At 41.8% G+C, this 13,876-nt stretch overlaps 1 protein-coding gene across 4 annotated transcripts in view; it reads left to right on the top strand.

Moving 5' to 3' along the window:
* The window catches only part of cdh13 (cadherin 13, H-cadherin (heart)), a 326,188-nt gene that overhangs the window by 113,472 nt on the left and 198,840 nt on the right, over window positions 1-13,876 (top strand). For all 4 annotated transcript variants that reach the window (XR_006361196.1, XR_006361194.1, XR_006361195.1 and 1 more), the window contains exon 4: window positions 4,562-4,675. Coding sequence is in view for 1 of the 4 variants with exons in the window: in XM_044036748.1 (XP_043892683.1) it covers window positions 4,562-4,675 (114 nt within the window). In the remaining 3 variants the exon portion in view is untranslated. The remainder of the gene's footprint in view (window positions 1-4,561; window positions 4,676-13,876) is intronic.

Below are 13,876 nucleotides of genomic sequence, written 5' to 3'. Positions count from 1 at the left end.
ACAAGGACGTGACTTTGCTGCCACAGTAACGCTCAGTACGCTACAGTGACAATGATAAAAGCTCCTTTTTTTTATCACACACACACACACACACACATACTGCATGAAGGTCTCTTCATATCTGAGACCATGGGATGTTCCCACATGATCTTAGAAGCACAAGCAAAGCAATTGCCTCCGTTTTAAGGTTCTTAGAGTGGCGGTGAACAACGGATTATGTTAGAACAACTTTGTGAGATCCCTCTTAAGTTCCATGTACAGAAGACTGCAATGACACCGCGGTTGAAATCTCCCTAACAAATGGCTCTAGCTTGCTGCTAAAAGCTTCTTCATTTCAGAGTGGCTACATTTGAACCATGGACAAAATAACGAAGGAAGAGAATAAGGAGGAAATACATTTTTTTTATAGAAATTAGATTCAATCAATAACATATTTCTTTCTAGTTTTTTTTTGTGAATTGTGCAGATAATGTGCAATGGCAATAAAGATATTCTGATATCAGTGGTGTATTGCACACAAACAAGTGGTATTGTATTGCCCCAAAGGATCCATTTTGCCTTTGGCATCCAAAGTCTCTTGAAATACCCCTGTGTTGTGTGTAATTGCACCTTTAACTCAGAACACTAATATGACCTCGTGATCATCTGAGAGACAGACAGAAAGACGTGTAAATGTTGGGTCTGGGTGGATGGTGTGACAGTGATTTATGAATGGGACACATTAAAGATTCATCACTTCCTTTCCTTACGTTGGTTCCAGGCAGTAAGAACACTTTATCAAACACACACACACACGCACGCACGCACGTACACACACTGTGAAGGCAGAAAGTGGGAAGAGAAGCCGTTGCTGCAAAGCGGCAGGTAAAGAGGTGAGAGGGAGAGAAAGTAGGACTGAGTCTCTTTCCCAGAATACCCTGCAGTGAGCCATCCTCAGTGGCAGGACAAATGTCTCTGTCCAGCTTAACACCAGCGTGTCTCGCTCTCCTGATGCACCTGCAGGACTTAATGGGTTTTAAAGCACAGAAGCTCCCTCCCCATATCTACCGAATCTCTGCTCAGTGAAGATGTGGATCCGACAGCCTGATCCATCTTAGCCCTAACCCCTTTCCACCAGTCCCCACTTCCAGCCACTAAAAATACCTCATGGTGTCTGTTTGCCTTGCAGCTTTTCTCTCTCTACCCCCATTACGAATACCACACGGCCAAGACCAGTGCATGATGGGATTGATGGACTCATCCCTGGGCTTCAGTCAGGCTTGATTTTGCACGGGTAGTGCTTAAAACTCCATCAGCTCGCTTGTGAACTGGCCACATACTGTACACACACACACACAGCCTTATCCCAAACGTTAACCATATCCAGATCATGCGTAACCCTAACCTTAACCTTAACCTATAACTCAAATCTTAGCCTTAAACCAAACTAGTTCCTCAGTCATTAGGATTCTGCCTCATTAGGACAAGGTTCTGTGCTTATGCCAAACAAAGGTCCTAAAGAAGTAACATATACAAGTACACACACACACACACACACAAAAAATGGTCACATAATCTCAAACAGTGTTGTGCAGTGTTCTGTTTAACCGCTTCAGGTCCAGTTTTAGATTTCTGTCTGTGACATTTGAAAGGTCACCCCCCAGTGGGTTTGATAAGAGTGGCTATTTCAGAGACCATTCAGTGTATCTTTGGTTTGTTCTGCTCGGGTTGTGTTTATGATGACTGTTTAATTGCGTTCTCTCCACGACCGTTGCAGGGTGGAGGGGGTGAGGTGGCCGGCGGGTGTTTTTTTTTTTGCGGGATATAGCCACGGCGGCTTTGCCCTCGCTGCCTGAGAGTCGACAGTCTGCTGTAAACAAATGGCTCAGTTTTTCCCTCTTACCTGTTCTCTTTCAGTCATTCTGACAGGGGTGAGAGTGGAGCCAGAGTCCCCGTCAGCCAAGAACAGCAGTGTGAACAGTTAACACACAAACAGCCTCCTGCGCATGCACACACAACCCAAAGCACAACCGTGTGCACTGCACGAAGGACAAAAGAGACTATTTGCATTGCAAATGAAACCAAAAAAAAACTCTCCATTCGGCATTTGCACTCATCCTATTGTAGCGCCTCTCTAGTGTGTTTTACTAAGATCAGAGGTGGCTAACCTGAGCTCTTTCACGATGTAGTATTGCGTATTGAGTTTCTCTAATGAACTTAATCCAGTAAATGTATATGACTGTAAAGCACTGTATCCTTTAACCCAAAATCTAAACACAGTACTCCAAAACACAGTTTCCAAATAAAATTGCTCTTATACTTAGGGAACAGAATAGTTAAGTCAGTAATCACAACTGTTCTTATGACAAATATTCAATTATTTACTCAACAAATTAAATTCAGCAGTTACACATCTTCACAGTTTTTCCAAATGAGACTTGTGTACACCTGAACATTAAACTAAATAAAATAGCTGGCAATAAATTACATAACACAATTAAATACCAGTTCAAAAGATGCAGGCCTGAATGTAGCTCGAGTGCGTTGTAGCCAAAAACACAATGGCTGCTTCACCACAAGGGCCAAAACAAAGAAACGGTACCTTTAATACACAGGTGCTGTAGCCACACACACACACACACACACACACACAGGATGCAGGCCAGCAGAAGCAGGACGAAAGGTGATGAGGAGGAGGCGATCCACGCGGAGGAGAAAACTCACGTAGCTGACGATACCGGCTAAATCCACACTTTGGCAGCTCCACTAGTGATGTGTCGTTCGTGAACGATTCGTTCAAAATGAACTAATCTTTTATATGACTCGGGAGTAATGAGTCATCTTAGTGAGTGATTCGTTCATTTTCATGCAGTACCTTCCTTCGCTACATGGTGGCAGGCAGCTGCATAAGCTCAGCAGGACAGGAAATAGAAATGATTAGTTCAGGATTCAATCAACTGAGCGAGCGTCCGTCCTCAGGTCACGTGACAGCTACCGAGTCACTGTCGTGCTGTTAAACAACAATGGCAGAGGACACAAGTCACAGGACACAAGTCACTTGTCACTTTATTGAGGTGTGTATTTGCTTTCCTAGGGTTTCATATGGTTTGAATTGCATTTTGTTTGAGAACCGCGGCCTTTTTTACAACGCCCACAAGAGGGATACAGCGCCACCCGCTGTAAAAATGAACGATATGAACGAAATGACTCAAAAAAAGATTAGTTCAATTTACTGTTCGAGAGTAAAAGATCCGAGTCAGTAAGAAGAGTCTAACTTCCCATCACTAAGCTCCACACAGGCAACTCTACACAGACTTCACCATAGAGGTCACCGGTCTTTAGCTCATTAGCGAGGCCTTGCGCAGCATCACTAGCTACTAGGTTAGCAGTTAGCGTAACTTCTTCTCTGGCTTGACTAATCCACACAAACTCTTGGAAAAGTCACCATCAAGTCTCTCAAAGAGTTCTATCATGACTTCATTGACAATTGTTTTAACTTCATTTTTAACATGTATTGATGATGATCTTAAAGCGACCGCGAAGCATGGGGCAGAACAACTGATACGTTTTTTTGGCAGTCAATAATACACCAAAATGAATTTCCTCTGCTATGTATTTCCTTATCAGTGAAAAAGGAAAAAAAAAAACAAGGTATTTGATAAACAGCAGAATTTCTCCTTTTCATGTGCATCGGTCGTGTTTGATTGATAGCAGATATGAGGCAGGATATGAAGTGTGTGGGGGAATATCCAAATTAGCATATGAGCAGACTAAAATGACACAACTGTAGAACAAAAACATAAAAATATGCTGTGCAGAAATGTACTTTTTGGTTATCCGGGTTTGTTATCAGAACTGCCAAATTGGAGATAAAAGTATCCGAGCTGTAAATGTATCTCATTATAAACTTGTTTCCCTTATATTTGACTTTATGGATTGATTGTGAACACGGTCAGCACACTGTTGTCCTCCAAAGGTCCAATGTTCCCTGTTGACTGTTAATATCAAAGCTGTATCACAGATCTCAGACTGCATGCCGAGGAGAGTGAGCAAAGTCTCAAACTATTTTACCCTAAACAGCCACATCTTTGTTCATAACAGTGGGATAATGGATGGATTAAATGACACTATTGTGTTCTTAAGAGCAGAAATAGCGTTTCAGAGTGGCTTCACACCGTCTCTGTAAACAATGCACCTGCTTTTATCTCTCATTATCTTCATTTTACCAATTCTTTTCATCTATGTTACCACTGACCAGATGTTTACCCACTTTTTATTTCCCTCTCCTCTCCTTTCGTCTCATGCCCACGGGCTCATCGCTGCATTTTTTTAACTATATAATACATACTGCTCTGCTATCATAGTTGGGAAGCACTCCAAGAGGGCCTTCTTTGAATATTTTTCTCAGCATTTTAAATGCACACTTGACTGCCTGCTGTGTTTATGTGCCATTGGTGGGGCTGAGGGTAAATGATGACAAGGTAGTGTCACTGCCTCTAATTATCTCATATGTAAAAACCTAAAACACTGTAATTGGGGAAATCACAAAGTGTTAACAATGTGGTTCTCCTTTCTGTTGTAGAATATCCTGGGTCTTGGCCAGACGCGGCCATACAGACACAAGAGAGCCTTGCTGGTCCCTCCTATGATCGTAACTGAGAACCAGAGAGCTCCCTTTCCTCGAATCATTGGCAGGGTAAGTTGCACATGTTTTTTTTTTATTTCATCAACCATGTAGGTGGGTTTAGTTATTCAGGGGAAAAACATTATTATTGTCATTATTATTATTATTATTATTGTTAGAAGTAGCGTTGTTGTTTTACTGGTCTAAAATCCCTATGCATTTCATCAAATGATTTACAGAAGAAGACATTTTTCCACGTTCCTCTGCACAAAAAAAATGCAAAGAAATTTCACCCGAGTTGATGATGGCTTATCTTTGACAGCATGCAGTTAATGTACTCAAATAACTATAATAACACCCTGCAAGAAACACAAATTGACATGCATGATTAAATTTGAACTTGTGAATTTAAATGTCAGTCTCATTTAGGAGATGGAGAAAAAAATGCCATCATGATGTCAGCTGTTGGGGGAGGGGGGAGACGTGCCTTTTAATATATTCAGACTAAAACATGTCTGCATGTGAGAGACGGATCATCTCGTGGACTTAACTTGCTTATTTTGCTTATTTTGTTTCTGAATCAAGATTATCTTTCATCACAGAGACGAAGCAGACATTGTCAGTGATGTGATGTGTAGTTATTAGCAATGTTCTTATGGTTTTGTTGCACTTGGTGTGTTGTCATAAAAAGAAGAGTGCACAGCTTTGCTTGCTCGAGGGTCTTTGTGCACTATTTAACTGTCATGAGTAAAACCCAGCACAAAGCTTCAATTACTGGCCTCTTGTTAGAAGAGTAAACAGACACACGAAGGTGACAGTTCTCTGTATTTGATTTATCTATCGCACACAGTATTTGTTTTTGTATTTGGGATGCAGTAGATCTCACTGTCAGCTACTAAGCTTAAATATAACTTATACAGCTGACAGAAATGCACGCACATATGACTGCAGGTGATGAGTTCAAGGCTGGTAAAGGTTAACTGTCAGCCAAAGCTTGTGTATGTGAACTGCAAACTGCATAGCATAGATTTAAGATAATTAGACCATAATGGCTGTTTTTGGTGTAACAGTTCTTATCCGGAGATTGGTGGATGGGATTTTTTTTTTTTTTTAGGTCGTCAGTCAGTCATTAGGACCAAAACATAACATAAATATGATCCGTTTAATATCATGTGCTTGAATCTACCACAGCAGCAATGATTCACCACTACGGGGGCAGCAAACAAAGTGCTAAACCATTACAATTCAATTACAGAAAGACACAGTTGGACACTCTTCTCCAGTTTTTTTTCACATAACTTGTCAAAATGTGTTGGATAATGTCGCGCTAATAATGTCCATCTGACCTTGAGAGGACATGTACAGTAAGAATCATTTGTAAATCTGTGGTTGGATCTATTTTTTACTAATAGGGCAATAAGCCCGTGAACAGAAAATCATCGGCAGCGTCACATACCATTAAACACACAATCGGTGAACAGATGTCTATAATTTTGGCGCCGGCTTGAACTAATGTGTCAGTATATCCATATAATTTACATTTACATAACACAAGAGAATATTTGCAGAGCCAAGTCTCAGTTGCAATATGCAAATGATTTGCTATTGCTCATAAATGTGAAACAAGTCGTTTGATTCACAATTTATTTTTTTTGATATTTTCCAATTATTTTATCCAATTTGCTGTTACACAGAAAGTGAGCATTTTTAATCACCATGGTTCTATGCAGCCAGGTTGAAGGAGAGACATCCTATCCCCCCCCAAAGAGGAACGTCAAATCTCAGTGTGCACATAGGTAATAAATAAACCTGTCATCACGTTTGTCTTGAAATCACTGAGAAGACAGTGTTGACATCGAGAGGAGGAGAGAAAGAGAGCACTGCACACCTGTGGTGGCTGATACTGTGATTACACTAAATAAATAAGGCACTTTAAACTTTAAAACCCTCTCTGAGTGCCTTAAATAGGATTTCTTTTTGTATGCAAAAACCTTTTTTTTTTGTGGCATAAAGTGCAAAGTGTTGTCCCGAGAGCACGACTTGGAGGCTGATGTGAAAATGAAAGCGTGCGCACATACAATTCAAAGTAAGCAAACAACACAAGAATTACAGACAAAGAGCAGAGTGATCGGGAAGAAAAGGAGCTGATTTGCAAAAACAACCTTACACAATGGAAACAACCGTAACAAGCAAAAACTGTGTTTGACATCACAGCCACCAAATGGCCTAATGCCAAGATTAGTTGCAAGGTGTCACACGTTGTGCAGAAATACATAAATACCCTCCACATGTTCTTCCTCCACTGTTTAAAAAAATAAATAAAAAATACCCCCAGCAATCCTTATGCTTGAATTTAATTTTGGAATGGAAGCCAACATCAAGCCAACATGCTGTGGCCTAAATGCTGCATTGCTATAGTATGCCTGCTCTTAGTGTGTTAATACTGACTGTTAACACCCAACTGTAACAACTTCACACTTTAGGTGGTTTGTGCTTAACTCTCAGACATATCAGTGAAACTCATAATCTGCCATCTCTTATGTGACATTTAAATATTAGTAAAAAAAATAATGTTTGCATTCAATTAAAAACGTTGCTCTCCGTCAATCAAGTGTGTTGGGAACCAGTTAAAGATGTTGGTTTAATGTTGAATGAAAGTTTGTAACGAGTAGAACTTTTTTCCTTATTGTAGAAGAGGGAAAAAAATGCATTAATCTATAGCATCACTTTTTGACATCCAATTTCATCCTGTGCTGTTTTATCAGCCCTGCTGTAATTAGGCCTCCCGGTGGACACTGAAAGCCGTGACATTACTGCTTGCATTACTGCAAAAGGTGTGAAACTCATTTGTGTGTTTTTCAAGATACAATTTTGTCATATTATTTGAGTTTTCAACAAAGGGGTATTTGCACTTTTGCTTCAATTTCCTCCAAGGCATATTACCAAAAGGATTTATTCATTGTTTTTATAAGTAATGAAAGATTTCAGTTGTCCAACTCAATCAGTGTGGTAAAGGCCACACGTGATGTGACACTGCTTAATATTGAAATGGCAGGTTTCCAATGGTGCATGCTGTTTACTCTCCAACCAGGTCCCTGGAAAAAAAGGTGCTGTTGGTACAGAGGGTAAAACCATATCATTTATCTTGGAACAAAACCATAATCTATACCCAACCAATAATTCTGTTCCAATCCAGGTGCTACCTCCTTTGGAGAATGTGGGCAATGCATCTAATGGAAGTGATGGTCTCCATCAGTGTTTCCCAACCCTGGTCCTCAGGGAACACTGCCCTGCATGTTTTAGATGCTGCTCCAACACATCTGATTCAGATGAACAGCTCGTTATCAGGCTTCTGCAGAGCTTGGTGACGAGCTGACCATTTGAATCAGGTGTGTTGGAGCAGGTCAACATCTAAAACATGCAGGGCAGTGTTCCCCGAGGACCGGGGTTGGGAAACACTGGTCTACATAACTGTATAGACCTTAGATGCCAAACTGAAATGAGATGAGTCCAGTCTAGAGAGGATTTGTAGCATTACATACTGGTGTCATGTAGCATAGGTGCTACAGATAGACAGGATACAGATCGCTGCAAGGTCCAATGTGTACAAATTGGTACAGACTGTAGGAGTCCTCCAATCACGCCACCCATTCCCAAGCACGTCAGGGAACTGGTGGCCTTTTGCATATAGCAACAAGAATTTTAATATTCTTTAAGAATTATTTCTGCCCTTCCTCTCTCCCTGCTGTCTTTTAAACTTTTAACAATTTAAAGCAATCATACACTACGCTGTATACAAAAATACATATATTTAAGCACTTCCAATAAACCTTCCCAAATCTTATGCAGTGGATCTTCAACATGTTTACAAGAGTTCTGGTAAAAAGTAAAGTAAGGCAATCTGTGTTTGGGTGGTTTGGGTGGTTATTAAATCTTATACTGTTGACAAGTCCATTTCAAATGGTGCCAGATTTGTAAGGAAAATCCATTTGTGAGATGAGCAGAAGAGTTGTTCTCGTCCAGTGCCAGACAGCTTATTCAGCTATTGACTCTTGTTTGGAGCTTCTGGTACACCAGGTGCTGAAAATCGAGATGAGATTATGTAACTAGTGGCAATCCCATAGCTCAACAGTCTGAGACCGAACTCTATCCTCCGAGATGAAAAAGCTCGCCCTCACAGAGCGGGGCTTATCAGAGACACTACCTCTAGAACTTGGGAGTGGAGAGGATGACCTCAACCCCATTGAACACCTGTGGGATCAGCTCAACCACATTGGCTGACTTGCGACAAATGCTGGTTGAAGAATGGAATGCCATCACACAGCAGTGTCGGACCAAACATGAGGAGGAGGTGCCAGGCTGCTGTGGCTGTGTATGGTTCAATGGTTTGTTCAATGGAGAATTTTTTTACATTTCTAACATTATGTCTTCTTTCTTCAATAATCCAATCCAATAAATGACACCAAACAATAGTCAATAACAGAATAAACTGTTTGGCATTGGCAGAGAAAAGTTTTCATGGACTCAACAAATGCATTTTCCTTACAAATGTGGCACCATTTAAAAGGAAATAAACATGCTTTCCAATACTATAAGATTTATTGCCAAGAAGCATTGTTACAGCAAAGGAATAATCAACCAAACACACATTTGCTTACTTTTTTGTGCTGAGTTTATATTGTTGTTGTTGGCCACCATTACCTCTTTAATAAAAAAAACATTTATCACTAGCCTACAGTGAATCCTCTGGGAAAGATCCACCCATTGGTTCCTTCATTGCTAGGGAATGAAAGAACATATTTGTTGGCAACATTCATTGCACCAGTGGGAAAAGTCAAGTCACAGTGATGTGGTGCCATCATCCTGGTCTATGAAATCTGGCCGCCTGAATTGAGACACAACTACTGCAGACCCTACATTTTGTTGCACCCCATTTTACAAAGCTTCTCTATCTATAGGCAACACTGGTGTCTAAGACATCAACCACATTATCCCAGTGCCTAGAGACTAAAATAATAAAAAAAAAAGATATCCCATACTGAGCTCTGCACATAATAGATGATTGTACCCTGAAGGCCATGACCACAGCCCAGAGTGTGGGCCCTCAGCTCATACCCACACTCTAGTCAGCATGATCCCTGCAAAGCAGCTAGAGGCTATGGAAGTATCAATTTGCTGTTATTGGTGTTGCTGGACGAAGCTGGTGTGCTTGTATAAAACATCAAGGTCATATGTTTGTTGCGGCAGTGCAATCCACAGGGGTGTGTGTGTGTGTGTGTGTGCAGAATTCTCCCTCATTGACCTGCAGGAAGATAACAAAGACAGCACATAGGTTTGTTCCATAGAAGACAGGAAAAAATAAGAAAATAAGTGTTATACTATGCTGTAGATCTGCTCCAGAGTGCCGTCTAATGGATACAGCCACTGCAATAGTTTCACACATTCATGTGACAAATTGGAAGCACTCTGCTCACATGACATGAGCTATTTTTCCTTTCTCGTACTCCACTGTGGTCCCATCACTGTCCATGTCTTTTAACCATTCCTACTTTCTCCCACTCTTCAGTGGCAAATTCCCTCCATACTTCTCTCATACCTTTATCTCTCCACCCATCTCCTCTACCTCCACACTCAGATTAGCATGAGAAGGCAGACTAATGTGGGCTATTTTACCCAATATAAGCTTATATGTTGACGACTTGGTGAAATTGATTTTCCACACCAGTGGCTTTTCTATTCTTATGCATCATACCTCTTTCATATGGCAGGCGCTCATTTTTAATGCTTCCTCCTTTGCTCTGGGAGATAAGCAGTCGCAAAGAGGGCTGATGGGATTGCATGTGCTGCTATTTGACGCGTATGACGGCGTGCGTCCATGCGCATGTGCAGCGCGTGCTTGCGTGTAAGTGTTCGAGTTGGTCGGCTGTCAGAGGGGCTCACAGGGGAAGGGTAAGAGCCTTGTTGTTTATGTCACACCTCTTGCGATCTGTGGAATTGTTTTGATACAGAGGTGTCCCCCTCCCGCCTTCTCTTGAGGGACTATAAACAGCTCACAGGAACTCACACAGCAGCCAGAGCATGAGCGTGCAATGCAATTGATTTGCTTAAGTGTTTCCCTTAATATGTGCCACTTCAGCCACTGCTGGTAGGACCATTTTTTAGACTGCTCAAGTATTCGGGAAGATAAATCAGTCATACCTGAAGAAGTGCACAGGTTTATTTCTGAAGCTTTGTTGCTCATGTGTGGGATTAAGTGTGATTCAGGCACAATTTTCGAGTGGGACCAGACGATGGATCACATTTATTTTCTTCCCCCATTCGCTGTTTCACTAAACTGAATCTGACCTTACATACATTACATGATTGAGGCCCCTATGGATCTATTAGCATTGATTACTGTAACATGCCTCCTTCACAGTGGCTAAGGATGCTCCTGAAAAAAGCTTCCATGCCCCTCTCCAGCTGTTTGCTAACGTTGTGTTACTGCTTACAGAACATGTAATTGATATAAGTGTCTTTCATTGATACAGCTCATAGAGATTTTAAACATATGTCAAATGTCCTGCAATACTTGGTAACAAGAGGGAACACTGCCCCACAGTCAGGACCTGGTAACAGCAGTTCAGCCTTAAAGCTCCATCAAGCTTCAGTTCTTATCGCACACATTTATCACACCCTCATGTGCTGTATTGAGGCAGTGTTACTCATGCTGTGAATAATGACTAGACGATATATTAGCTAAAAGTTGTAACAGCTTTGATTGACTGCTATGGATTTGATATGTCGTTAAAAGGCCTGTTATTGCAGAGTGTCAGGAAACAATTATTTTGGCATGTCAGTTTTCACCAACTTAGTGGTTTCACATTAGGTGCTGGGTTTTCACCGTTAGATGAGGATGTACTTTATGTAGATGCCCCAGTGTCTAAATGTGCAAAACAAGCAGGTTAGATCATCTCAGCTGTTCACAGGTATGAATAATAGTGTCTGTCACCTACACCTGCACGGAGACAGTCATATGAAGTGAAGAGTAGGTATATCGATGATGTAGAAGTCCTAATACACTCCCAACACTGAACAACAATAAAAACATGTCAGTGTTCACATGAAAGACTCCCCTGTCCGTGCTGCACAGGAGTTGCCAGTTATTCATCTTCTTCACCTCAGGGTCCAGCTCACGAATCAACACAACACGTCTGCCTTGACATGACATTTCCAATAAAGTGGTGTTGGTTGGAGGAATGAGGGCTTGCTTTGGTTATAGCCTCAGCTCACATATTACAGAAGAAACCTGTGTCTTTGTTTCAGCACAAAGTACATGATTGTCTTGACCTGTCAGCCTACAGCCTTCTCCTGTCTTGTTGCCCCACCAGGTGTCTGTCAGCTGTTGCACCTTATTCTTCTTTCTCTACCCCCAACAACTTTGTCTATCATTGATTCCTTCTGCTGCTCCTCTTCTCAAAAGAAGCAGCGCTTCAATACACAGGTTCTATCAGAGCCTCCACAACTGGATGTGAATTGTGGTGTGAGAGATGTTAGCATTAGAAAGCAGACAGCCTGCAGGCCTTATCATTTTGTCTAATTGATTCCTTTAATTGTCTCAGGAAGACCGGAAAGTTCCTGTCTGTTTCTCTCCGTCTGCCTTTCAGTATGTTAATCATGCCAGTTTCGGCCTGTTGTTCGCTCTCGGTGAGTTGAAACCCACTGACGTACATTCTAATTCATGTCTGTACCCCCAGACACATCGAACAGATGTGGAATCCATTTAGATGAGAAAAGCCTAAAAAACAACAGGAGAAGGGGGGGAAAAAAAAGAAAAAGGGGAGGAAAAAAAAAACAGATTTTCCGGTTGTAAACTGCCCAAGAGATGCAAGTAATGAGGTAATGATTAGCAGAGGCCCGGCTAACCAATCAAAGTCAGTTAATTAGCACCATTGTTTTCCCATCATCCCGTGTTCAGGACTCGGTCAGTTCCCAGCTGTCCATGTCTTGACCGAGGCGTTCCACCTCACCTCAGCCCTCTATTCCTCTCATCAGCCGGCTGGAGTGGCAAGTTAATCAGGCACGAGTACTGATTCCAAGCCTGGTACCGCTTGTACACTCTGACACACACAAAGAAGGACACACTTATTCACAAGCACAATCAGACCACGACTATCACCTTTCCAACGCAGTCGAGTCCCGGAAATCCTTTCATGGCCAGTGATTGTCATTCACAGCTGGTTACATGACCTTGATAGGAAAAAACAAAAGCACCACTTAGAGATAATACTACACTGTATTTTCCTCCAACCACAATTCACATCTAATCCTAAACTCAACCAGAGCCTCAGATGTGAGGTTCTGCTTCATTGATGCTTGGCTTTTGTCTCTATGAGGGCGACTGGTCCTGACAATCTTAATGTATACGCCAGATACACACACTCACATTCTCGCACAGCGTTCTGACTGAGGACACTCATAGATGCGTGATGCTTTCCCTTGCCCCTTATCCTAACGTTAACCATCACGACTAAATGCCTCACCCTTAACCTAAACCCAATAACCCTATGGCTTTTTGGTCCTCACTTTAACCCTCACCAGCTAATGCCTAAACCTTAACCCAGCCACAATCCGGTCTAACCGAGCCCTAAACTTAACCAATTCCTTCAATTAGAATGTGATTTTGGTCCCTGAGGACTACTAGTTGTGATGGAGGTCAGTGTTTATGTCAGAAAAGGTCCTAAAGGGGTAAGAACTCCTTGCACACTCTCACACACACACATTGCAAATCTCCCTTGTTGCTCCTGGCGAATCCCAAGGACATGGGGTGTGCGTGTGTCTGTGTCGTGTGTTTGTACTGAATTTGCATGGTAATGATTTGTTGTGATGGTGTTTGTTTTTGGACCAGGTTTGCACTTTCTTCTGCCTGACACAGCAGTCCTGATTCCGACACAGAAAAACAAACAAGCAAGCAATGCACTGTATGTTTACCTACATAGGTTTTCTGATAAAATACGTGTATGTGTGTTCAATATTTGTCCACACGTGCAATGATTTCTGCTGGTTTTCATTTGGTCCCACCCCCCCCTTGCTCTTGACATGAACACAGACAGCAGGAGGTGTTAAAAAGGATTTAATGCACACAAACCAGCGCACCTACGCAAAGGCAAACAGCACAGTGTTGCTGTTTATGCTCTCGATGTGCTCAGAGATGTTTGGCGTTGCGGAGCTGCACCACACCTCCTGTCATCTTCCCGCCCTATCATGAGCGCCATAGTCTTTCATGTCTGCTTG

Source organism: Solea senegalensis, linkage group LG10 (assembly GCF_019176455.1).
Source record: "Solea senegalensis isolate Sse05_10M linkage group LG10, IFAPA_SoseM_1, whole genome shotgun sequence".
NCBI lineage: Eukaryota > Metazoa > Chordata > Actinopteri > Pleuronectiformes > Soleidae > Solea > Solea senegalensis.
This window is presented reverse-complemented; position numbering and strand designations above follow the sequence as displayed.